This window comes from Littorina saxatilis, linkage group LG3 (genome assembly GCF_037325665.1).
Source record: "Littorina saxatilis isolate snail1 linkage group LG3, US_GU_Lsax_2.0, whole genome shotgun sequence".
Taxonomy (NCBI): Eukaryota; Metazoa; Mollusca; class Gastropoda; order Littorinimorpha; family Littorinidae; genus Littorina; species Littorina saxatilis.
The window spans coordinates 65,662,931-65,686,810 of record NC_090247.1 but is presented as its reverse complement, the minus strand read 5'-3'; the positions used below and the strand labels follow the sequence as shown (position 1 = coordinate 65,686,810).

Here is a 23,880-nt window from a genome sequence, read left to right as displayed (position 1 = left end):
TTAAACCGACAATCCACAGTTTAATGTTCATGCAGCCAACCAAAAGCAACATCAACAGTAATTTAGGGGTAATTTGATTTCTGAAAATAACCCACCAACAACGTCAAAAGCGACAGAAGTAATAAAAGTAAGATGTATATATACAAAAACATAAATATTATAGCTATAATTGGAGTGACTCCAATTTGTAACAACAGTGTCTTTAATAGCCACGTCAGTATCGTCCCATGTACTTCATGTCAGTGATGGTGAAGGAACTGCTGAGAACGTTGCTATCCGCCATGCGCTCCTGGTTTGGTTGTTGTCCTCCCACGAACACGTCCATCGATCCTGTGAAACAGATTGAGATTTGAAATCAGCTTCAGATTGAACAAGGTTTTAAATATGTGCCATCATTGAACAAACATGGCTATTACAAATGTGCCGAAATCAAACTTTCTGAATATTGGTGCAATAGTAATACAGTTGATAGGACGTCTTCTCGTGGTTACAGAATGTTGATCGGGCTATGGTTTATTTTTGTTGATGCGAAAAAGCTGCTGAAGAGTCGAAGAAAACTAAACAGGCCTGCAGAAGTATAACACAAGACGACTATACTTATAACTACCTCTCAAGATATGATAACCAAGTATGACAGGCGACAGGAAGAAGAACAAGAAGAAGAACGAGAACAAGAAAGATAATAATAAGAAGATGATGAACAAGAACAAGAAGACATAGAAGATGAACCCTCACCATATAGAAGAAGAAGAAGAAGAAGAAGAAGAAGAAGAAGAAGAAGAAGAAGAAGAAGAAGAACAAGAACAAGAAGAACAAGAAGAAGAAGAAGAAGAAGAAGAAGAAGAAGAAGAAGAAGATAATGTATGTTTTAACCTGGTTTGATAAACCAGCCGTCGTTGATCCACAGGCCCATGACCTTGGCCTCCACCTCCAGCTTTACTATCACTTGTTGACCGGCTTCTATCGTCACGCGGGTGAATCGGGCCAGTTAAATCTTGGGGGCCGGAAGTGACGTATCCCTCCACCCGATGTACACTTGCACAACCTGAACGCATGGAAAGTGTGGATCGGTATTTTTTCCTCCGGTTATGCAGCAGGCCCTGGCTAAACGTAACTATATGAATACGAACAAAATGTTCTTGCGATCTCAGCAGGATCATGGAATCACCGTCAGCTTTGGTCCTTAGGAATTCTGAAAACTCTTTACGTGCATTGTTGTCGTGGTGGACAAACAAAAATACTAAAGAATAGGAAACACGGTATTTGATCTATACTCTGTGAACTTGGGTATGCCGCTTTGATATCGAAAACTGATTTACAATTTTAACTGATTTCAAGTCGGCAACCTTCGGGTATTATGCTGGCATACTGATTACCATACTTAAAGACAAGTCAAGACTACTCTGGTGCAGCTTAAGTATACCAAAACCCTTTTTTTGAGGTTGTTTGTATGTGCCTTGTGTAACACAAATTGATTAATTTTGCACATATTTTCTTTTGCATTAGAATGACAAAATAAGCCCACACAAATCCAATCTGTAACAGGCATTTTTCGTACAATAATTCACAAAAATACCGCGTACCTCATCAGCTTCCATTTTCCCGCTGTTTTTCAAGTGGAAGGACAGAGACAGACTTTCACCAGCAGTGATGGACTGGCTGTGCGTCAGATTAGAATACTCAAACGTGGTGTAGGACAGACCGTAGCCAAACGGGTAGAGCGGCTCCCCCTCAAAGTAGCGGTACGTTCTGCGCTTCATGGAGTAGTCCACAATGGGCGGAAGCTGAAGTGAACAGAGGAAACAAAAGCATTCAAAGAACCATAATTGATGTGATCGAGTTCAAAGAGTTTTATTTAAATTTGAAGATTTGTGATTGAAACTTCGTTTATACGACCACTAGTGATGTCACCTGTGCAAGGGCAAAAACATTCATATTCTTTGTAGGTCTCCAGCACACACACAACCATTCAGTTGAAATGCATTGTAGAATTCAGCAGAGATAAAGTACTAGTCTTCATATAAAAACTTCTTGGACCGCAAGAGGCTAGGAAAAGCACCATGGGATGTCATTTCACTATCAAGACATACCCACTTCTAATTTGTGTGTTGCTGATACGTTTAAAAGGCAAATGTTTTAACGTGAGATTTTGTCGCAAATATCAGGTTCACAGTCATGGATGGGAAAAGCTGACGACAGACCGACTTCTAAGGGTTCGATGTCACTTGCATCTCGGACAAGAGGCTAATATAGGAACAGGAACTTGCAGCCATTCTTACAGAGGAAAATATTGTAGTGATGTTTTAAAAAGCCCATTATCTAAGCCTCGATTGTTCATCTTTCAAATAAAAAGGCCAAAACATACTTTACTTACGTGTTTAACGAAGACGATACAAGTAACAAAGCTTGACGTTTCGAACAACAGGTAAATAGAAATAAAAAGGTTGACATTGACCGGGAGGTCATTCTGGGCTAGTTACGATCATGACAAATACAAAACGACCAAGGGGTACATTCAATGTGATTATGACGAAAGCGGAACGAATTCGTATTTGTTCTTCTTTCAAATATCATTATCACTTATACTTGCATTGGACCAAGATATTTCGTGAGTAAGTCATGATTAAGCAGCATTTAAATTTGATAAAAGAACAAATTTATGTTCTCCAAAAGCACAAAAGCAAACAAACATACAAAGGGGGAAAAACAGATATTCAACGGCAAGAAAAATGAACAACCTGGGACGCAAGCAAGGGCCATGTGAAGGGGAGTCTCCCAGAAGGCACCGCGCCGGGGACGTCATTCAACAGCACGTGACGTATTGCCTCGGCCGCGGCCTGAGCAGGAAAGAAGCATTCCAAGATGGCGACCACCGATGGTTCTTGATCAGCGAAGGTGATGTTGAGAGGGCCGGCGTTAAACAACAACAGGTAGGTAGGGGTGCTTCCAGCTGTGGAAAAAGTGAACGATCGAACTTACGAAAATATGACAAAATAAAAAGCAAACTTGCAAGTGTGAGCTTGTGTCCGTCATTCGATTACGATCAAAGAGGAATCATGTAACTCTGGAAATTTAGTAGATATTGTATGTAGGAGTTACGTACGACGACGCGAGACCGCGCGAGACTTTTCTCGAAGCGTCCCTTTTCAACGAAACCTTCCAAGTGGCAAGACGTGTATCACTCTCTGTCTAATTCTTTCAGGTTGGTTTTTGTATTAACGCAAGGAATGTTTGTTTGTTCGGTTATGTAGTTATATTTTGGAGCGTACGGCGTTTCAAATGATACTTTTGTTGAAATTCATTCGGTTCTTCGTGTTTTCATGCCACTTAGACAATAGGTAACAATTTTTAAATAATAGTTTACAAATATTACTCAAGTTCGCCATTTTAATTCCTGATCGACTGTAACACTCAATAGTTTATGAACTTGAATTTGTTGCACTTGAGTTAAATCAATCGACACCTACATGCCAGATGTTCTCAATGCTTTAAGAAGAATCGGAATTGGATCACATCAATATGATTAGATTTGAGGAAATACTCTCACCATGATCTAGCACATCCTGCAAAAGTTGTTTCTGATGACCAGGTAATTCCATGTCAGGACGGTCGAAGAATTCTGCTTCGTAGATTATACCTGGAAAACAAATTCTATTAAACTTTAGAACAACGTCAAAACCAAAACCAAATCAGTAAATAAATTACAGAAAAAGGCAAATAAAGTGATTCCGACCTGTACGATCTGATTGTGTTTTTTTATTGTTTTTTTGGTCAAAGCGACATCTTTCGAAAACAATTGAATCTACATTGCTCTGTGCTAAATTTAAGTCCCTCAAGACACACGCGTGCTTTTTGCAAGTTTATTAATGACGTCGTACAATTAAAGACATAACTCGCACATGATAAAGTGAAGTTTTAAAAACAAATTATTTGGTAAAAGAACGCACAAGTGGCGTTTTGGGCGAGTGGATGTTTTGTCAAGTTAGAGTCGTCGTGTATATGTCCGTATATAATGTATTTGTCTCCTATAAATGGGCCATTGTTCTTGTAACTAGCTGCAGTTGTTAACACACATTGGTTTATTTGTCTGTTGTATATTCTCTTTTTGTGTTCAAATGTTTTAATATGGGGTGTTTTGTCTTTATTTAGTATATCCATCCATCTTTATTTTACCAACATATCCAAGACTCGACTTTTCTTTCTTACAAACCAAAAAAAGAAATGGCAACCCATATGTCAGTAAGTACTTGTCATTCCAAGCAATTGCAAAGTTGACAACAACAACAACAACAACTTCGGCGTCCTGGAATTTTCGCGTGACTCGATTCTTTGCGATTTTGATGGTTTTTTTCTGCTTTAGACTAAGTAAATCATTCACAAAGGGAAATATTCTCTAAAATACGATAGACAATACATGATTTAACATTCTTTTATCTTTCTATCAATACCAGGTACAAATATAAACACTATTCCAATATAAAAACATCCGTTTTGGCCTTCTGCTGGAAAAGCTGTCTAAAATGAACCAAAAGGTCATGACGAGAATGAAACATGCTCCAAACTGACCTGTCCCCAGAATGACGAAGTTAGCATCAGTGTTGGTCACTGCCTTAATGACAGACTCAGAGTCGTACGTTGCACATTTTTTGTTGACCTCATCGCAACCTTCAGCAAACTGGACCTTCGATGCCAGAGGGGTCAACGCTTGCAAGACCGTGGATTTGTCCTCGTCGGGAATGACGGGGCTGTAGTCGCCGAATATTTTGGTTGTGTTTGCGAAAGGACCAACCACCTGGAAAGGTACATCACACACAAAATTTGATATGTTTTAGAGTTTTGTTTTAGTGCAGTTCTTAATTCTTAGTAAATGTATTTTAAGCCTGTAATCGCCCGACACTGCATGGCAATTTTCCTTGTTTTTATAAGGGCGGTAACATTTTGAGTCTTGTGTCTTGAAATTGAAACACCAAAAATGAAACTGCTGGCATTACCTCTTACCCAGTACCCGCTTGCAAGGGTTGTTGCAAGGGTTGTTCCTATTCTTCGGTATAGAACCTAGGGTCTTCACTTAGACAAATACTAGTGCATACGTATTCGTGCTGGGTATTTTCGTGATTCTATAGCCCAATGGACTCTGACATGGATTACAGGATCTTCTCCGTGCGTACTTGGTCTTGCGCTTGCGTGTACTCACAAAGGGGGATAAGGCACTTGGAGATACTGTCTGCACATAAGTTGACTTGGGAGATGGGAAAAATCTCCACCCTTAACGCACCCAGCGCGACCGGGATTTGAACTCTCAACCTTCCGCATAGGAGACCGGCGTATTATCCACTGAACCTTTGCGCCCATCAAGGGGCCACTAAGATTTTGTCAAAGCATGCTACATAATGTTTCCTTTTTATTGTAACCTCACTGACCCCAATTGTGCCGAAACCAGCGATAGGGAGCCCTCCGTCGTTCTTAAGCAGGACGAAGGATTTCATGGCTGCCTCCACAGCCAGGGCCTTGTGTGCAGGAGTTTCCACGACTGCTGATGTCAGTTTGCTGTAGGGGTTCATTTCCGGTGGGTCAAACTCGCCCAGCCTCATTCTGGTGTAGAACAGCGGTCGGACACGTTCCCGTAGTGTGGCTTCTGTCACCCTGCCCTGCTTTACGGCTTCGACTGTTGATACAGTGGGCAGAAATAGAGAATACTACATGGCTTGCTGTGTCGTACCAGATTTACACGAGTTGTTTTTTTACATATTGAACTGCGAGCGAAAGCGAGCTTTTCAATATTTGTAAAAAGCAACGACTGTAAATCTGGTAGGACACAGCAAGCCATGTAGTATTTTGTTTTTTCTTCAAAGGTCTCTCAGTCGAAGAGCCCAAATTGAAGAGGCTTCAGATTGAACTTCGATCTCTTCCAAAGCCTGTGTAATCTTTGACCTCAAAGCAAAGAGACGTCCCTCTAGAATGCAAATCGTGACGTGTACGTACGTTCTCAAAATACTTCCAGGGGAAACAACCAGCACAAAAGTGTTCCCAGAATGACGTTTGTCTCGGTGACCCGGTGTAGCAGCTTATTTTGAAGCAGCCCAGTTTGACCTCCCGGTCATTCTAGGCTAGCCTATTTTGACCGGGAGGTCATTCTGGGCTAGTCAGTTTTGACCCCCCCCCCCCCCCCTAGTCAATTTTGACCCCCCTTCAAACTTTAAGAATGAGTACATTAAGACCTTTAGAAACAATATTTATGCATATATATATGTATACAACTGACTAGGGGGGGGGGGGGGTCAAAATTGACTAGCCCAGTTTGACCTCCCGGTCAAAATCAGCTAACCCAGAATGACCTCCCGGTCAAAACTGACTATGTGTCAAAATGGCCTGTTACACCGGCATCACGAGCAGTGGAAAATCAGGTCCCTGCCAGACTAGTTTGACACGACCTTATTCACATGAACTGTGGTTTAAACGATATATATAATATTGTTATCTCATGAGTGGTATCTCTCACGTATGTAGGATAAAATATGATACGTGTTACGGTTGAGTTACGTAGAATAGTTAGTCAACTCATTGTCTCCCAGGTACGGATATATCCGTACCCAGTCATATGGCTCTATCTGACCAGGTACGGACATATACGCCCAGACTGTTAGCTTCAGTCGCTTCCTGTAACGTCCATCTAATGCCTGCATTCCAGCGTGTTGATACACAGTTACTACACAGTTACTACAATTCTGCTAAAAAAACCTTGGTCAACATAGGTGGGGTAGAAAGTGTTAAGATAGACATAAACAATGTAATGGACTGACTCACTTTGATTGTGACAGATTTTCAAGAATCGATCAATAAGTCTAATCAATCAAATCAACCAATGTGTCCATCCATCAGTCCATAAATCAATCAATCAATCAATCAGTTGAGAGCGTATCGTGCAGCAAAAGCCACCGTAAAGACAAGTTGTTCACACAGATTCGATCTCAATAAAAATAGATAGAGGCTTGAACAGATTATATTTCAGAATGTTGCTTCTAAATAGTCTGTACAAATAAGAAAAAACTACAGAAACGTGTGTGTGTAATGATGAATAAAACGTACATATGTGACCCTCCATACCGGAATGAGTTGCATGTCAACTTTGTATGATTTTCATATTTTTACATTTTCATAAAGAGTTTTTTATGCTCTATCCAGTGGTGGAAATCGTTTTAGAAAAGAGCAAAAACTTGTCGAGTTATAAGCCTTTGACTTAGGTGACCCTCACACTGTTACCAGACATCCCCCGGATTTATATTAAGCCTAGCGCAGAACCGCGCGAGGTGACATGCGACTCATTCTGTGGTGGAGGGTCACATATGTCATTTACAGAAACACAAGTGATTCTCTGCAAGCAGCATGACCCTACTGATATCTAAGAAAAGCAATAGTAAAACGTAGAAATTGAAAAAATAGTTCTGTATTATCCTGCTTCGACGATTACCAATATTTCTAGCAGGCACATGTAAACATACACTACTGTAAGTGCTTTCTTACCCAGAGAGAAGTACACAGGTTTCAACACGTTCAAGTGACCAGCGATTTCAATATCGCAGCCGGCGTTGGCACAGGCAACGGCGGTGTCGAGGGAGTTGTTGAAGTATTTGTGATAGAGGATGATGTTCTCAACAGCTCCCTGATCGCTGGTGAAGTACCCTCTGAAGCCCCATTCGTTCCGGGCAATGTCCGTCAGCAGTTTCTTGTTTGCACAGGCTGGCACACCGTTGATTCTGTCAAAAAAAGGTTTATTCAATTGATATGGTTTTGGTTATGCGTTGTTGTTTCTAAGGTATCAAAGGAGACTGAGATAGCTGTGTTGTTTTTTACTGTTGGCCCCGAACGCAAGAAAAAGGTAAACAATTCTAAAAACGCAATAACAATGCAGCCGTATACTCTAACGGTAAAGAAAACACACAGTATTCACGATATTGTTCTGCAGCATATGCGTGTACATTTGCATACAAACACCTGGACCTACCTGCATGGGCCAACACACATTACCTGTTGTAGCTACACATGAGACCAAGTGTGCCAGCATCCACGCATGTCTTAAATGCCGGCAGGTGGGTCATTCTCCAGTCTTCCTCCGATACCTGCAAGGATACCAGACCCACACACGTGACTGTAAAGCCGCAAGTATGCACACATTCGCACGGAATAAAACGTCCACTTGATATATTTACAGTCATTCAATCTTCTTCGTATAAGATCCTGGGCTGAACTCGTCATTGTTTGCACGATTGGGTTTGTTTATATGCATCACCGTCTTTACCCCGTCATTTACCCCGTCATTTACGCAGCCATACTTTGGGGAGATGTATGAGTGGTATTGTCGTGTTTCTACATGTAGAACCAATTAAACTTTGAAATGAATTACAGGTTTTTTTTCCGTGCGTACTTGGTCTTGTGATTGCGCATACACACGAATGTGGAAAAGGCAACAGCAGGTCTGCATATTAGTTGACCTGGTACATCGGAAAAATCTCAACTCTTAACCCGAAAGGCGCGGCCGGGATTCGAACAGAACCTTCCGCATGAGACTAGACTACTACGCCCGTCATTCGTTATTCGATTTTCCCCATGTCTGTCAAGGAGATCCTAAATTGAAACTGCAAAGTGTTAAAGTCTGTAGACATTCGAACAGAATATATCATTACCCAAAGTCATATACATCAATGCTTTTAAGTGATTGAAATATACAAGTTGAAAAGATAGTCAAACGGACCGAAATAATCATGTAGCAATAACCACTCCCGCTTCACAGACAGTGTGCAGAACTATCTGTATGTATATAGCTTACTTTTATCTGCCAAATTTTGTAATGGAGTTTTCCTCTTCTGCTTTTAAGTTACCGGTAATAACCACTTGTGCATCGATAGATACAGAATATACTATCCGAAAAGTAAAATACGACTGCGTGAGCCATTCGTGATGGCTGTAATTCAGAGTGCACAACAACAACAAAATGCTTACGATTGCATTGAAACTGAATCGAGAGACCGGGATGTCCTCAGGACCACCATGAACATTCATGTGTTTACAACAACCGCTGGCACGAACGTAGCGAAGATGTGTTCCTTGAAGACCTTTGATGTAGGCCGTACCCAACGCTCCGGACAAGTACGGGTCCTCTCCGTAAGTTTCCTGAGGAAAATGAAAGATTGTTTCATAATCCGGTTTTCTTTGCTTTCTTTAATGTAAACCAGACACACACAAATAAGGCGACGGATGCATGAAAGTTGACAGAAAATTAAAGGGAATATTGGGCATGGGTTTCCTGAAGAGAATCAGCGGAAGAACGCGTAATGCAGAAGAATTTTGCGCAACAAGACGCGGTCGGGCTACACTAAACCAAACTAAATAAATTGAAATAAAGGCCTACACAAAAAGAAAAAAAAGGCAAGCAAAAAAACATCAGCCCTGACCTGGTTCCTTCCCCATCTGGCGTCCCTCATGATGTTGATAAGGGGAGAGAAGCAGGAGGCGCTGGTGTGCCAGACAAAGTTCTTCTCCTTCACGAAGTCGTTGTGTTTGCCTCGGACCTCCACACTGATTGCTTCAGCCACGCGGTATATCAAATCGTAACTGAAAAAAACCCACCATCAATTAATGAAATTCTCGCTCGCCTTTACTGCGAATCTTTTGTATCGTTATTTTGTTCTGCTTTATGTGAAGCATGTTCGTGATGTTGCGTTGCAATTTATTACGCACCCTTTCAATAGTTTGAAAATCGAGACGCCCAACAGAAATCCTTGTTACTTGAGACATTGATAATAAATGGAAAGCAAATACCTTTCAATTCGTGCCTACGTTAAACTACGAATACACATTCTTCATGGCTGTCGAGTTTCCTTTTACTTAAGATACCTGCTTCCACTATATGAATGAGTGGTTATTACGATAAGGAAAAACACTACAGTACAAATCAGACAGAGACACGCTCAGAACACAACATAGAACATACAGAAAGATACTGCTTAAATTGCGTGTTGTTATCCAGATGTTTCATTCTTACTCGAAGGTGGCAGCAAGTCCCAAAGCTTGAGGAAAGGCAGTAGCGAATCCCGGCGCACTGGCGTCCCCTCTCAGACACTCGGACCCCCACTGGTAGGCTCCGATACCCAGTCTGGGGATAGCTGGGGCTGGTCCGTCTGGGGGAGCAAAATAGTATACATGTACGTTATTTGTAGCAGACGAATATCGTATAATAACTGAAACAAGATAAGTATTGTAAGTATTTTGTTGTTGTTGGAGTATTTAAGACAAATGACGAATAATGCTACCCGCCTGAAAACAAAAGAAAAGAAGGAAAAAAAAAAGAAGAAAAAAAGAAGGAAAGGAATCAGGCCAAAAAAATTGGTTAAAGGAACCTACAAGCAACTGAGTTCAATGTTAATAAAGCAATCATTTCAGTAGAAAGCATGCGTTGTGTCAGTTTATATCGTAACTCAATTTGAGTGTGTGCGTCAATAGTAGGTCAAATTTGATTTCATATACCTGTGCTATCTCTGTGTCTCTCTGTGGCTGTCTCTGTATGTCTGTCTGTCTGTCTGACTCTCTCTCTCTCTCTCTCTCTCTCTCTCTCTCTCTCTCTCTCTCTCTCTCTCTCTCTCTCTCTCTCTCTCTCTCTCTCTCTCTCTCTCTCTGTAATGGCAGGTTGGAAGAAACGGTGTAGCTTTAAACCTCTATCCTTGTAAAATAAAGTTCCATCATCATCATCATCTCTCTTTCTCTCTCTCTGTCTCCCTCTCTCTCTCTCTCTCTCTCTCTCTCTCTCTCTCTCTCTCTCTCTCTCTCTCTCTCTCTCTCTCTCTTCAACATTTTACCTGGTCCGCCTAACGCCATCTGCATCTGCATCTCCTCCACAGTCAGTCTCTTGACGATGTCCTCCACCCTTACGTCCCATGAAAGGGACACGTTACGGTACGGGTAATCATCGGCAGGTGCGCTAGATACTTCTTGGAATACACTAGCTCCCCATACAGCGAAGACAGCAACCAGCATGGCTGACTTTCGCTCCATGTTGTCGAGTTTTAGCTGCACAGTTTGACAAGTGCAGCGGCTTTGCCACGTGTTTAAATACGAAAGCAAAAACATGCTGATTCAACAATCTAAGATAACTGTTTTATCTTGAGTTATTCTTTTTACGGAATGTTGAAAACAGTGCTTAGTTGACGTAACGACCTTGATCTAATATAGGTCAGTCTAGATCATCAGGTTTAAGTATACTTTCCAGGGCAGACTATGTTTGCGCGTGAATTCAAACCTGCGGCTATCTGTGCGTATCAGTTGTCAACTAGAACATTGCACCCTCAGCTTAAAGGCCCAGTCTGCCTCAAATGGTTTACAGAACGATTTAAATCTGTTCACAAAAAAAGCAGTTCTAATTTATTGAACACACTTGCAATAACATTTAATAGCATTAAATGACACAGTTCGTTTTAATGGCTATTTAGCTTGCGTAAACCACACACCAGATTTTGGGGTTTAGTTTACCCCTGAGCCATCGTGGACCCGTGTCACACACTTTCTATTTTTTCACAATTTCGTCGTCAGTTTGTGATTTTAATGCGACTCGCTGTATCTGCAATAGCACGTAACTGTGTACCTCTGAATCTAAAATGCAACAAACAACTGCGAGACACACGAACTTATCGGCGGCGGTTGGTTCCAAGAAGCAAGCGATATGCAGAAAATTCGTCCGCTTGGGGAAACACGACCTCGCGTTACCTGCTTCTGGGCTCCTTTTTTTCAAACTTTCAAAACTTCGATTTGTACTGAACTTGTCTTGATGAATAAAGAAATCTGTTATGATTTAAGAATGTTTGTGTTACAAGCTGTCAATTTATTTTTTAGAATATGCCTTCCTTGCTTATATTAGGAGCATGTTGCTATTGCTCGGAACAATAGACGAATGGTGGCGAATGGTTAAGAACATTTACGAATGTCTTGCGACCATGGCCCGATCATTACGAATTAGTGGCGAATTCTATTCGCAAGGGCAATTCGGCACAGTGTAAGAGTAGCATAAGTAAATATCAAACATAATGGTCGAAGTTCGCGGAGCATGAAAAATTCGAGCTTTAGCAGACGAACTTTTGCCCCTTTGTTCAAACACCAAATACTGTATGAAGTTTGGTTTTCTGAGGCAAGATATTGTATGGACCTTCTTCATTTTCTTGACATTCAAGGATGTGGGCATTTGCTTGCGTGTGTTCTGTTGAAGAAATGAAATATAGTTGATAATTGACTGACAGATTGCTGTCTTTGTGTCGAAGTTGCCGATGTGTCGACATCTGGAAGGGATACAACTCTAGTCTCTACACAAAGTATGAGAGTTACTTGCCTTGAGAGCTTCGCACCGATGGTTCAGTTGTACAAGTTAGATTTCGATTCAGAAAACAGCTGAACTTATGGATTTTATATTGGATTTCGTTTGTTCAAGCCTGTAGTTGTAAGTTTAAATGCGGTATTCTTGTGTTGTCTGCTCCAGGGATGTATGTTTTGTACATTTGAGCATTGGGAACTTTTCAGTCGCTAAAGGTAGTGCCCACAAAGTGTAGCGTCTCAACCCATGAGCTATCAAGGATTCAGGTCGGTTGCTGGGGGGTTATTTGCTTGGTTGCTTGGTGTTTACTGAAAAATAAACACCCCTTCAAGTTTACATGGAGAAAAAAGCATAGGGGAGAATAAACTCAAATATTTTGGTCAAAAATACAAATAACAAAATTATGTATGATACTGTCATTAATTTGTTGTTTAGAATAAAAACATAAACAGTCCTGACAGTAGTACTGACGGAAAGAGACAGCTTTAAATGATGTGCACATATAGATCAAAACATGTTAGGTAAAAATGAATTGCGTCTCCTACCTGCATGGTTCATATTTGTTGGTCTCTTGTACGTTAACATTAGCAATCACGCCTATATACGCGCATACAGTCAGACAGACGGCAGACAGATAGACAGACAGACAGACAGGCAGACAGACAGACAGACAGACAGACAGACAGACAGACAGACAGACTCACACACACGCACACACACACACACACACACACACACACACACACACACACACACACACACAATTATATCGCACTCTTTTGTTTTGGTACACACCTAGTATGACAAAAAGCAAGAGAAGAAGAAGAATAAACACGCACGTTTATTTGACAAAAGTCAAACCGACAATCCACTATTTAATTTTCACAGAGTCAACCAAAAGCAACATCAGCAGAAATGTAGTGGTCATTCGATTTCTAAAGACAAAAAAACAACATCGTCAAAAGCGACAGAAATGAAAAAAGTAAGTTTTTTTTATACAAAAAACATAATTAAGTATAGCTAAAATTGGAGTGACTCCAATTTGTCACAACAGTGTCTTGAAATGCCACGTCAGTATCGACCCAGGTACTTCATGTCAGTGATGGTGAAGGAACTGATGAGAACGTTGCTCGCCGCCATGCGCTTCTGGTTTGGTTGTTGTCCTCCGACGAACACGTCCATCGATCCTGTGAAACAGATTGAACACGGAATAAGATTTGAAATCAGCTTCAGATTGAACAATGCTTTAACAATATGCCAACATTGAACAAAAATGGCTATTAAAAATGTGATGCAGTTGAACTTTCTGAATATTGGTGTAATAGAAATACAGTTGATTGAATGTTTCCTCGTGCTGAAAGAATTTTGGAGATAATGTATGTTTTAACCTGGTTTGATGAACCAGCCGTCGTTGATCCACAGGCCCATGATCTTGGCCTCCACCTCCAGCTTTACTATCACTTGTTGACCGGCTTCTATCGTCACGCGGGTGAATCGGGCCAGTTGGATCTTGGGGGCCGGAAGTGACGTATCCCTCCACCCGATGTACACTTGCACAACCTGAAAGTATAGAAGGTGTGGATCGGCATTTTTCCTCCCGATTCTGCTTTGCCCCTGGCTAAACGTAGCTTTATGTTAACTGAACACACGTGTACGAAATGTTCTTGCGATCTCAGCAGGATCCTGCAATCGCCGTCAGCTTTGGTCTTTAGAAACAACTGAAAACTCTTTGCGTGTATTTTTGTCGTGTCGGAAAGATGAAAATACTTTGAACTTGGGTATGCCGCTTATTAGGTGCCAAAAACCGATTTACAATTTTAACTGATTTCCAGTCTGCAACCTTCGGGTATCATGCTGACATACTCATTAACATAATTAAAGTCAAGACTACTCTGGTGCAGCATAAGTATACCAACAAGGCTTTTTTTTAGATTATTATGTGCCTTATGGAACACTACTTGAATATTTTTAAACATGTTTTCTTTGGCATAAGAATAAGCCATTTAGCCCACAGACATCCATCACATCTGTAACAGGCAACTTTCGTACAATAATTCACTAAAACACCTCGTACCTCATCAGCGTCCATTTTCCCGCTGTTTTTCAAGTGGAAGGACAGAGACAGACTTTCACCCGCAGTTATGGACTGGCTGTGCGTCAGATTAGAATACTCAAACGTGGTGTAGGACAGTCCATAGCCAAACGGGTAGAGCGGCTCCCCCTCAAAGTAGCGGTACGTTCTGCGCTTCATCGAGTAGTCCACAATGGGAGGAAGCTGAAGTGAACAGAGGAAACAAAAGCATTAAAAAAACTATACTTGCAATGAAGTGTGATCGCATTTAAAGAGTGTGTATTCACATTCAAAGATTTGTGATGAATATTTCATTGGTGTTTATGCCACCACTACGGGTGTGACCTGTGCAGGGAAAAGAACATTCATATTCTTTCTATATAAGAACAAGATACTGAAGGACAAGAAAAAGATAATGAAAATTGCTCAACAGAACCATGGACAATACAAACAACGAATACGTATTCGCTTTGTATTGTCCATATTTCTCGGGAGTACTCTTCATTGTTATCGTATTCTTTATATTCCGTAGCACACGCGCTATAATTCAGTAAAAATGCATTGTAGAATTCAGCCGAGGCAAGCTACAAGCTATCGGTCTTTATATGAACACTTCTTGGACAGCTTAGGCTGGGAAAAGCTTTAGTAAATACCCCTAGAATACCATGTCACTATCATAACATACACTTTCAATTTGTGTGTTGGTAATACGTTTAAGAGGCAAAGATTTCAACATGAGATTTTATCGCAAAAATGATGTTCACGGTCATTGACAGGAAAAGCTAACCACAGACCGACTTCTAAGGGCTCGATGGCTCATGCATCTCGGACAAGAGATGAAAGAACAGGAACCATTTGCAGTCTTACATAACAGAGGAAAACTTAGTATTGTGCAGCGCGTGGATGCTTTAAAAAGTAAATTGTCCACAACCTCAATGTTCCATCTTTCAAATATACTTGTAGTTGACTAAGAAATTTCGCGAGTAACTCATGATTAAGCTGCATTTAAAACTGATAAAAGCATAAACGTATGCAAAAGCACACAAACAAACATAAAAATGGGGACAAACAGACATTCAACGATACGAAACATGAACAACCTGGGACGCAAGCAAGGGCCATGTGAAGGGGAGTCTCCCAGAAGGCACCGCGCCGGGGACGTCATTCAACAGCACGTGACGTATTGCCTCGGCCGCGGCCTGAGCAGGAAAGAAGCATTCCAAGATGGCGACAACCGATGGTTCCTGATGAGCGAAGCTGATGTTGAGAGGGCCAGCGTTGAACAACAACAGGTAGGTGGGTTTGCCTCCAGCTGTGGAAAAGTGAACGACTGAACTTACGAAATTGTGACAACATAAAAAGCAAACTTGCAAGCACGCATGCATACAAGTACGAACAAGCGTAATCAGACACAAGCTCAAATAGATCACACCAATAACAACAGACGTGTTGCCGTCAAATCCACAAGCACCAACATATGAAGAAACGCTATTCTGGCTAAGTTTACTCGACAAATGCTTTAATTCTGGAGATTGCATGTTTCGGTCAATTGCTTTCTGTTGAGCTAACTGTTCACTCTCATGAAATGAAAGAAATAATGTTTCGTGAAAGTATAGAAGTTTGTTCTTCTGACAACGTGTAAATCTCATAGATATCCATTTCCCACAATAAGCCTCACTCACTTTTATGTCACAAGATAAAAACCCAGAGGAAATTCCTTCATATCACACAGTCTTAGATTTGCAAATCTATTGTTTGTATGACTGAAATATACGTTGGAAAGAAAATCTGCTGATAAAATGACTGTGACTCCTTGCTCAGGTGTGTACCTTGCTGTGTGAACGCAGTCGTTATGAAGCCCTAACCAGCATCCAAGCCGCAAAAAATCACTTAGCAGTACATTCAGAGGTATTTAAATGGAAGGGAACTCAGAACACAAAAGTTTATTACGAAAGGATAAAGGTTTTAGCCTAATCTTACAACCTGTCCCTTATACAAACACGTTTTAAGACGTACCCTACATTTAAAGGAAGAAGCAAAGTCCACATGAGGCATTATGTGTGCGTAATAACACAACTTGAGTGCTTCCGAATCTGCGTAGACCCTTAATAGGTAAAAAGAATCGAAATTTGATCACATCAATATCATTGGATCTGAGGAAATACTCTCACCGTGATCAAGCACATCCTGCAAAAGTTGTTTCTGATGACCGGGTAATTCCATATCAGGACGGTCGAAGTTTTCTGCTTCGTAGATAATACCTGGAACAAAATTCAATTCAACCTTAGAACAACGCCCAAACCAAAAATAAATGTAAACCAGTACATTACAAAAAAAAGGCAAACAAAATAATGATTCGGACCTGTACGATCTGGATGATTTTTTGTATTATATCAAAGATCTTTCGAAAACAATTCAATGTACATTTCTCTGTGCTAAATTTAAGTTTCTCAAAACACAGATGTTTGTTGCAAGTTTAATAATGACATCGTACAATTAAAGACATTACTTGTCTCCTATTCATGCATGGGTCGTTGTTCATGTAACCGGCTGAAGATGTTAACAAACGCTGGTTTACTTGTCTGTTGTACGTGGTATGTTCTCTTCTTGCGTACAAAGCTTTTGATGTAGGTGTTTGGGTCTTTATTTAGTAAATCATCCATCCACTTTTATTTTACTGACATTTTCAAAACTCGATTTTTCTTTCTTACAATACAAAAAGAAAACACAAGAAATTGCAACCCATATGTCAGTAATTGCTTGTCATTCCAAGTAGTTGCAATATTGACCAAAAAAAGAAAGATCCTCCAAACTGACCTGTCCCCAGAATGACAAAGTTAGCATCCGTGTTGGTCACTGCCTTAATGACAGACTGAGAGTCGTATGTTGCACATTTGTCGTTGACCTCATCGCAACCTTCAGCAAACTGGACCTTTGATGCAAGAGGGGTCAGCGCTTGCAAGACCGTGGATTTGTTCTCGTCGGGAATGACGGGGCTGTAGTCGCCAAATATTTTGGTAGTGTTTCCGAAAGGACCGACCACCTGGAACGGTACAACACACGCAAAAATGTTATATATTTTAGATTTTTGTGTGTGTGAAATTCTTAATTCTTAGTAAATGTGATGCATTTTACGACTGTAACCGCCTGATACTGCATGGCAATTTTTCTTGTTTGTATGATTGTAACATTTTGAGTCTTGAGTTTTGAAATAAAAACACCAAGAATGAAACTGCTGGCATTATCTCTTTACCCAGTACCCGCTTTGCAAAGGTTGTTTTGTTCTTCTGTATAGCACCAGTCCTAGGGTCTTCGCGTAGGCAATTACTAGTGCTTAAGGATGCATGGTGGGTATTTCCGTGCTTCCATAACCCATCGAACTCTGACACGGATTACAGGATCTTCTCCGTGCGCACTTGGTCTTGTGCTTGCGTGTACACACGAAGGGGGATAAGACACTAGCAGGTCTGTACATAAGTTTGACCTGGGAGATCGGAAAAATCTCAACCTTTAACCCACCCGGCTCGACCGGGATTTGAACCCTCAACCTTCTGCATAGGACACCGGCGTCTTATTCACTATGCCATTACGTCCGGCAAGGGTTGCCACAAAGCATGCTACATTTTTGTTTCCGTTTTTCTGAAGCTTACTGACCCCGATTGTGCCGAAACCTGTGACAGGGAGCCCCCCGTCGTTCTTGAGCAAGACGAATGATTTCATGGCTGCCTCCACAGCCAGGGCCTTGTGTGCAGGAGTTTCCACGACTGCTGAGGTCAGTTTGCTGTACGGGTTCATTTCCGGTGGGTCAAACTCGCCCAGCCTCATTCTGGTGTAGAACAGCGGTCGGACGCGTTCCCGTAGTGTGGCTTCGGTCACCCTGCCCTGCTTTACGGCTTCGACTGTTGATACAGTGGTCAGAAAATATGATACGTGTTACATTTTAGTTAGGTAGAATAGTTGGTTAAAGCGCAAGTCACACTCAACGATTCGATCGTAAGATCGATCTACGATTGAGCTACCAGTCAATTTCAGCGATTCGCTAGCAATTTGCTCGTAGCGTCGGGGGATAGACCTTGCTCTATTCACTACGAGTCAATTGTAGAACCAAACAGAACGCACCGTTGCGGCTTTCCCGCTGTGGCTTGACAAAATGACGGACAGTGTCTCTTCGTCGATTCAAAACATTTCACAAGAACAGTTTCTTACTCAGATTCAAAGTTGACGTTTAAAATTACTTTCTCTGGAAGGCCTAATGCTTACAAGTATTTTAAGAAAGGGTGAGAGCGATGTTCGAACATTAGCAAAACCCACTTCTCCAAAAGTCGCCTGCTCTCGCGCAGCGCATTTGCTGTGTTCACGTTTGATTAAGCCTTGGCCGTGATGCGTCACTTCCGCCTCGCTCCCGTGGAGTTATCCTCCGTCAATCGTTCGTCGTGTTACAGGTAAATGCCTACGAGGCAATCGGCGATCGAATCGAAATCGTCTCGTAGGAACAAATATTAAGATTGAATCGCAGCAGTGTGACCCCAACTTAGGATAGAACAAGAACAAATATAGCTTGTTGTAATTAAATGACTCATTTTGGTTGTGAAAGATTTTCAAGAATCGATCAATAATTCTAATCAATCAAATCAACGTATCAATGTATCCACCCATCTATCCATCAATCAATCAATCAGTTGAGAGCGTATCGTGCAGCAAAAGCCATGGTAAAGACAAGTTGCTAAAATAGATTCGATCTGCATGAATAGATAGAGGCTTGAACACGTTATATTTCAGAAGTTTGCACCTTAATTTTCTGTATAAATAGGAGCAACCACAGAAACGTATGTGTAATGATGAATAAAACTTTCATGAAGTAAAATGTCATTTACAGAAACACAAGTGATTCACTGAAGCAGCATGATGCTATTGATATGTAAGAAAAGCAATAGTAGAACGTAGAAAAGAAAAACAATAGTTCTGTATTACATCCTGCTTCGACGATTACCAATATTTGTAGCAGGCAGATGTAAAAATACACCACTGTAAGAGCTTTCTTACCCAGAGAGAAGTACACAGGATGTGGCAACACATTCAAATCTCCAGCGATTTCAATGTCGCAGCCTGCGTTGGCGCAGGCAACCGCGGTGTCGAGGGAGTTGTTGAAGTACTTGTGCCAGAGGATGATGTTCTCAACAGCTCCTTCATCGCTGGTGAAGTACCCTCTGAAGCCCCATTCGTTTCGGGCAATGTCCGTCAGCAGTTTCTTGTTTGCACAGGCTGGCACACCGTTGATTCTGTCAAAGAAAGGTTCATTCTGTTTATATGTATGCGTTGTTGTTTCTCAATTATAAAAGGAGACTGAGATAGCTGTTGTTTGTTACTGTTGGCCCCGAACGCCAGGAAAAGGTGAACAAGTCTAAAAACCCAATAACTTTTCAGCCGTATACTCTAACGGTAAAGAAAACACACAGTATTCACGATATTGTTCTGCAGCATGCTCGTACATTTGCATACAAACACCTGGACCTACCTGCATGGGCCAACACACATTACCTGTTGTAGCTACACATGAGACCAAGTGTGCCAGCATCCACGCATGTCTTAAATGCCGGCAGGTGGGTCATTCTCCAGTCTTCCTCCGATACCTGCAAGGATACCAGACCCACACACGTGACTGTAAAGCCGCAAGTATGCACACATTCGCACGGAATAAAACGTCAACTTGATATATTCACAGTCATTCAATCTTCTTCTTCTGAGGTCCTGGGGCTGAACTCGTCATTGTTTGCACGATTGGGTTTGTATACATGCATGACCGTCTTTACCCCGTCATTTACGCAGCCATACTTTGGGGAGATGTATGCGTGGTATTGTCATGTTTCTACATGCAGAACCAATTAAACTTTGAAATGAATTACAGTTTTTTTCCCGTGCGTACTTGGTCTTGTGATTGGGCGTACACACGAATGTGGAAAAGGCAAAAGCAGGTCTGCATATTAGTTGACCTGGGACACCGGAAAAATCTCAACTCTTAACCCGAAAGGCGTGGCCGGGATTCGAACAGAACCTTCCGCATGAGACTAGACTACTACGCCCGTCATTCGTTATTCGATTTTCCCCATGTCTGTCAAGGAGATCCTAAATTGAAACTGCAAAGTGTTAAGTCTGTAGACATTCGAACAGAATATATCATTACCCAAAGTCATATACATCAATACTTTTAAGTGATTGAAATGTACACGTTGAAAAGATAGTCAAACGGACCGAAATAATCATGTAGCAATAACCACTCACGCTTCACAGACAGTGTGCAGAACTATCTGTATGTATATAGCTTACTTTTATCTGCCAAATTTTGTAATGGAGTTTTCCTCTTCTGCTTTTAAGTTACCGGTAATAACCACTTGTGCATCGATAGATACAGAATATACTATCCGAAAAGTAAAATACGAGTGCGTGAGCCATTCGTGATGGCTGTAATTCAGATTGCACAACAACAACAACAAAATGCTTACGATTGCATTGAAACTGAATCGAGAGACCGGGATGTCCTCAGGGCCGCCATGAACATTCATGTGTTTACAACAACCGCTGGCACGAACGTAGCGAAGATGTGTTCCCTGAAGACCTTTGATGTAGGCCGTACCCAACGCTCCGGACAAGTACGGGTCCTCTCCGTAAGTTTCCTGAGGAAAATGAAAGATTGTTTCATAATCCGGTTATATTTGCTTTCTTTAATGTAAACCAGACACACACAAATAAGGCGACGGATGCATGAAAGTTGACAGAAAATTAAAGGGAATATTGGGCATGGGTTTTCTGAAGAGAATCAGCGGAAGAACGCGTAATGCAGAAGAATGTTGTGCAACAAGACGCGGCCGGGCCACACTAAACCAAACTAAATAAATTGAAATAAAGGCCTACACAAAAAGAAGGAAAAAGCCAAGCAAAAAAACATCAGCCCTGACCTGGTTCCTTCCCCATCTGGCGTCCCTCATGATGTTGATAAGGGGAGAGAAGCAGGAGGCGCTGGTGTGCCAGACAAAGTTCTTCTCTTTCACGAAGTCGTTGTGTTTGCCTCGGACCTCCACACTGATTGCTTCAGCCACGCGGTATATCAAATCGTAACTGAAAAAAAAACCCACCATCGATTAATGAAATTCTCGCTCGCCTTTACTGCGGATCTTTTGTATCGTTATTTTGTTCTGCTTTATGTGAAGCATGTTCGTGATGTTGCGTTGCAATTTATTACGCACCCTTTCAATAGTTTGAAAATCGAGACGCCCAAAATGGAAAGCAAATACCTTTCAATTCGTGCCTACGTTAAACTACGAATACACATTCTTCATGGCTGTCGAGTTTCCTTTTACTTAAGATACCTGCTTCCACTATATGAATGAGTGTTTATTACGATAAGGAAAAACACTACAGTACAAAGCAGACAGAGACACGCTCAGAACACAACATAGAACATACAGAAAGATACTGCTTAAATTGCGTGTTGTTATCCAGATGTTTCATTCTTACTCGAAGGTGGCAGCAAGTCCCAAAGCTTGAGGAAAGGCAGTAGCGAATCCCGGCGCACTGGCGTCCCCTCTCAGACACTCGGACCCCCACTGGTAGGCTCCGATACCCAGTCTGGGGATAGCTGGGGCTGGTCCGTCTGGGGGAGCAAAATAGTATACATGTACGTTATTTGTAGCAGACGAATATCGTATAATAACTGAAACAAGATAAGTATTGTAAGTATTTTGTTGTTGTTGTAGTATTTAAGACAAATGACGAATAATGCTACCCGCCTGAAAACAAAAGAAAAGAAGGAAAAAAAAAAGAAAAAAAGAAGGAAAGGAATCAGGCCAAAAAAATTGGTTAAAGGAACCTACAAGCAACTGAGTTCAATGTTAATAAAGCAATCATTTCGGTAGAAAGCATGTGTTGTGTCAGTTTATATCGTAACTCAATTTGAGTGTGTGCGTCAATAGTAGGTCAAATTTGATTTCATATACCTGTGCTATCTCTGTGTCTCTCTGTGGTTGTCAGTGTATGTCTGTCTGTCTGTCTGTCTGTCTGTCTGTCTGACTCTCTCTCTCTCTCTCTCTCTCTCTCTCTCTCTCTCTCTCTCTCTCTCTCTCTCTGTAATGACAGGTTGGAAGAAACGGTGTAGCTTTAAACCTCTATCCTTGTAAAATAAAGTTCCATCATCATCATCATCTCTCTTTCTCTCTCTCTGTCTCCCTCTCTCTCTCTCTCTCTCTCTCTCTCTCTCTCTCTCTCTCTCTCTCTCTCTCTTCAACATTTTACCTGGTCCGCCTAACGCCATCTGCATCTGCATCTCCTCCACAGTCAGTCTCTTGACGATGTCCTCCACCCTTACGTCCCATGAAAGGGACACGTTACGGTACGGGTAATCATCGGCAGGTGCGCTAGATACTTCTTGGAATACACTAGCTCCCCATACAGCGAAGACAGCAACCAGCATGGCTGACTTTTGCTCCATGTTGTCGAGTTTTAGCTGCACAGTTTGACAAGTGCAGCGGCTTTGCCAAGTGTTTAAATACGAAAGCAAAAACATGCTGATTCAACAATCTGTTTTATCTTGAGTTATTCTTTTTTTTTTCCCCTTCGGAATGTTGAAAACAGTGCTTAGTTGACGTAACGACCTTGATCTAATATAGTTCAGTCTAGATCATCAGGTTTAAGTATACTTTCCAGGGCAGACTATGTTTGCGCGTGAATTCAAACCTGGGGCTATCTGTGCGTATCAGTTGTCAACTAGAACATTGCACCCTCAGCTTAAAGGCCCAGTCTGCCTCAAATGGTTTACAGAACGATTTAAATCTGTTCACAAAAAAAAGCAGTTCTAATTTATTGAACACACTTGCAATAACATTTAATAGCATTAAATGACACAGTTCGTTTTAATGGCTATTTAGCTTGCGTAAACCACACACCAGATTTTGGGGTTTAGTTTACCCCTGAGCCATCGTGGACCCGTGTCACACACTTTCTATTTTTTCACAATTTCGTCGTCAGTTTGTGATTTTAATGCGACTCGCTGTATCTGCAATAGCACGTAACTGTGTACCTCTGAATCTAAAATGCAACAAACAACTGCGAGACACACGAACTTATCGGTGGCGGTTGGTTCCAAGAAGCAAGCGATATGCAGAAAATTCGTCCGCTTGGGGAAACATGACCTCGCGTTACCTGCTTCTGGGCTCCTTTTTTTCAAACTTTCAAAACTTCGATTTGTACTGAACTTGTCTTGATGAATAAAGAAATCTGTTATGATTTAAGAATGTTTGTGTTACAAGCTGTCGATTTATTTTTTAGAATATGCCTTCCTTGCTTATATTAGGAGCATGTTGCTATTGCTCGGAACAATAGACGAATGGTGGCGAATGGTTAAGAACATTTACGAATGTCTTGCGACCATGGCCCGATCATTACGAATTAGTGGCGAATTCTATTC

General features: G+C 41.4%; 1 protein-coding gene and 1 pseudogene across 1 annotated transcript; both read right to left on the bottom strand.

The window, feature by feature from the left end:
• Positions 1–214: 214 nt before the first annotated feature.
• LOC138961287 (uncharacterized) lies at positions 215–11,088 on the bottom strand (annotated as a pseudogene).
• A 2,087-nt stretch (positions 11,089–13,175) lies between these two features.
• On the bottom strand, positions 13,176–22,920 carry LOC138962967 (uncharacterized). Its single transcript, XM_070334933.1, has 13 exons — positions 22,710–22,920; positions 21,936–22,071; positions 21,377–21,536; positions 20,924–21,094; positions 19,962–20,053; positions 19,467–19,702; positions 18,078–18,322; positions 17,241–17,466; positions 16,595–16,684; positions 15,524–15,735; positions 14,427–14,627; positions 13,741–13,912; positions 13,176–13,539 (listed from the first exon to the last, which is right to left on the bottom strand). The coding sequence occupies exons 1-13, from the start codon at positions 22,903–22,905 to the stop codon at positions 13,424–13,426; spliced, it is 2,253 nt and encodes a 750-aa protein (XP_070191034.1). The 5' UTR covers positions 22,906–22,920; the 3' UTR covers positions 13,176–13,423.
• Between the last annotated feature and the right edge of the window lie 960 nt (positions 22,921–23,880).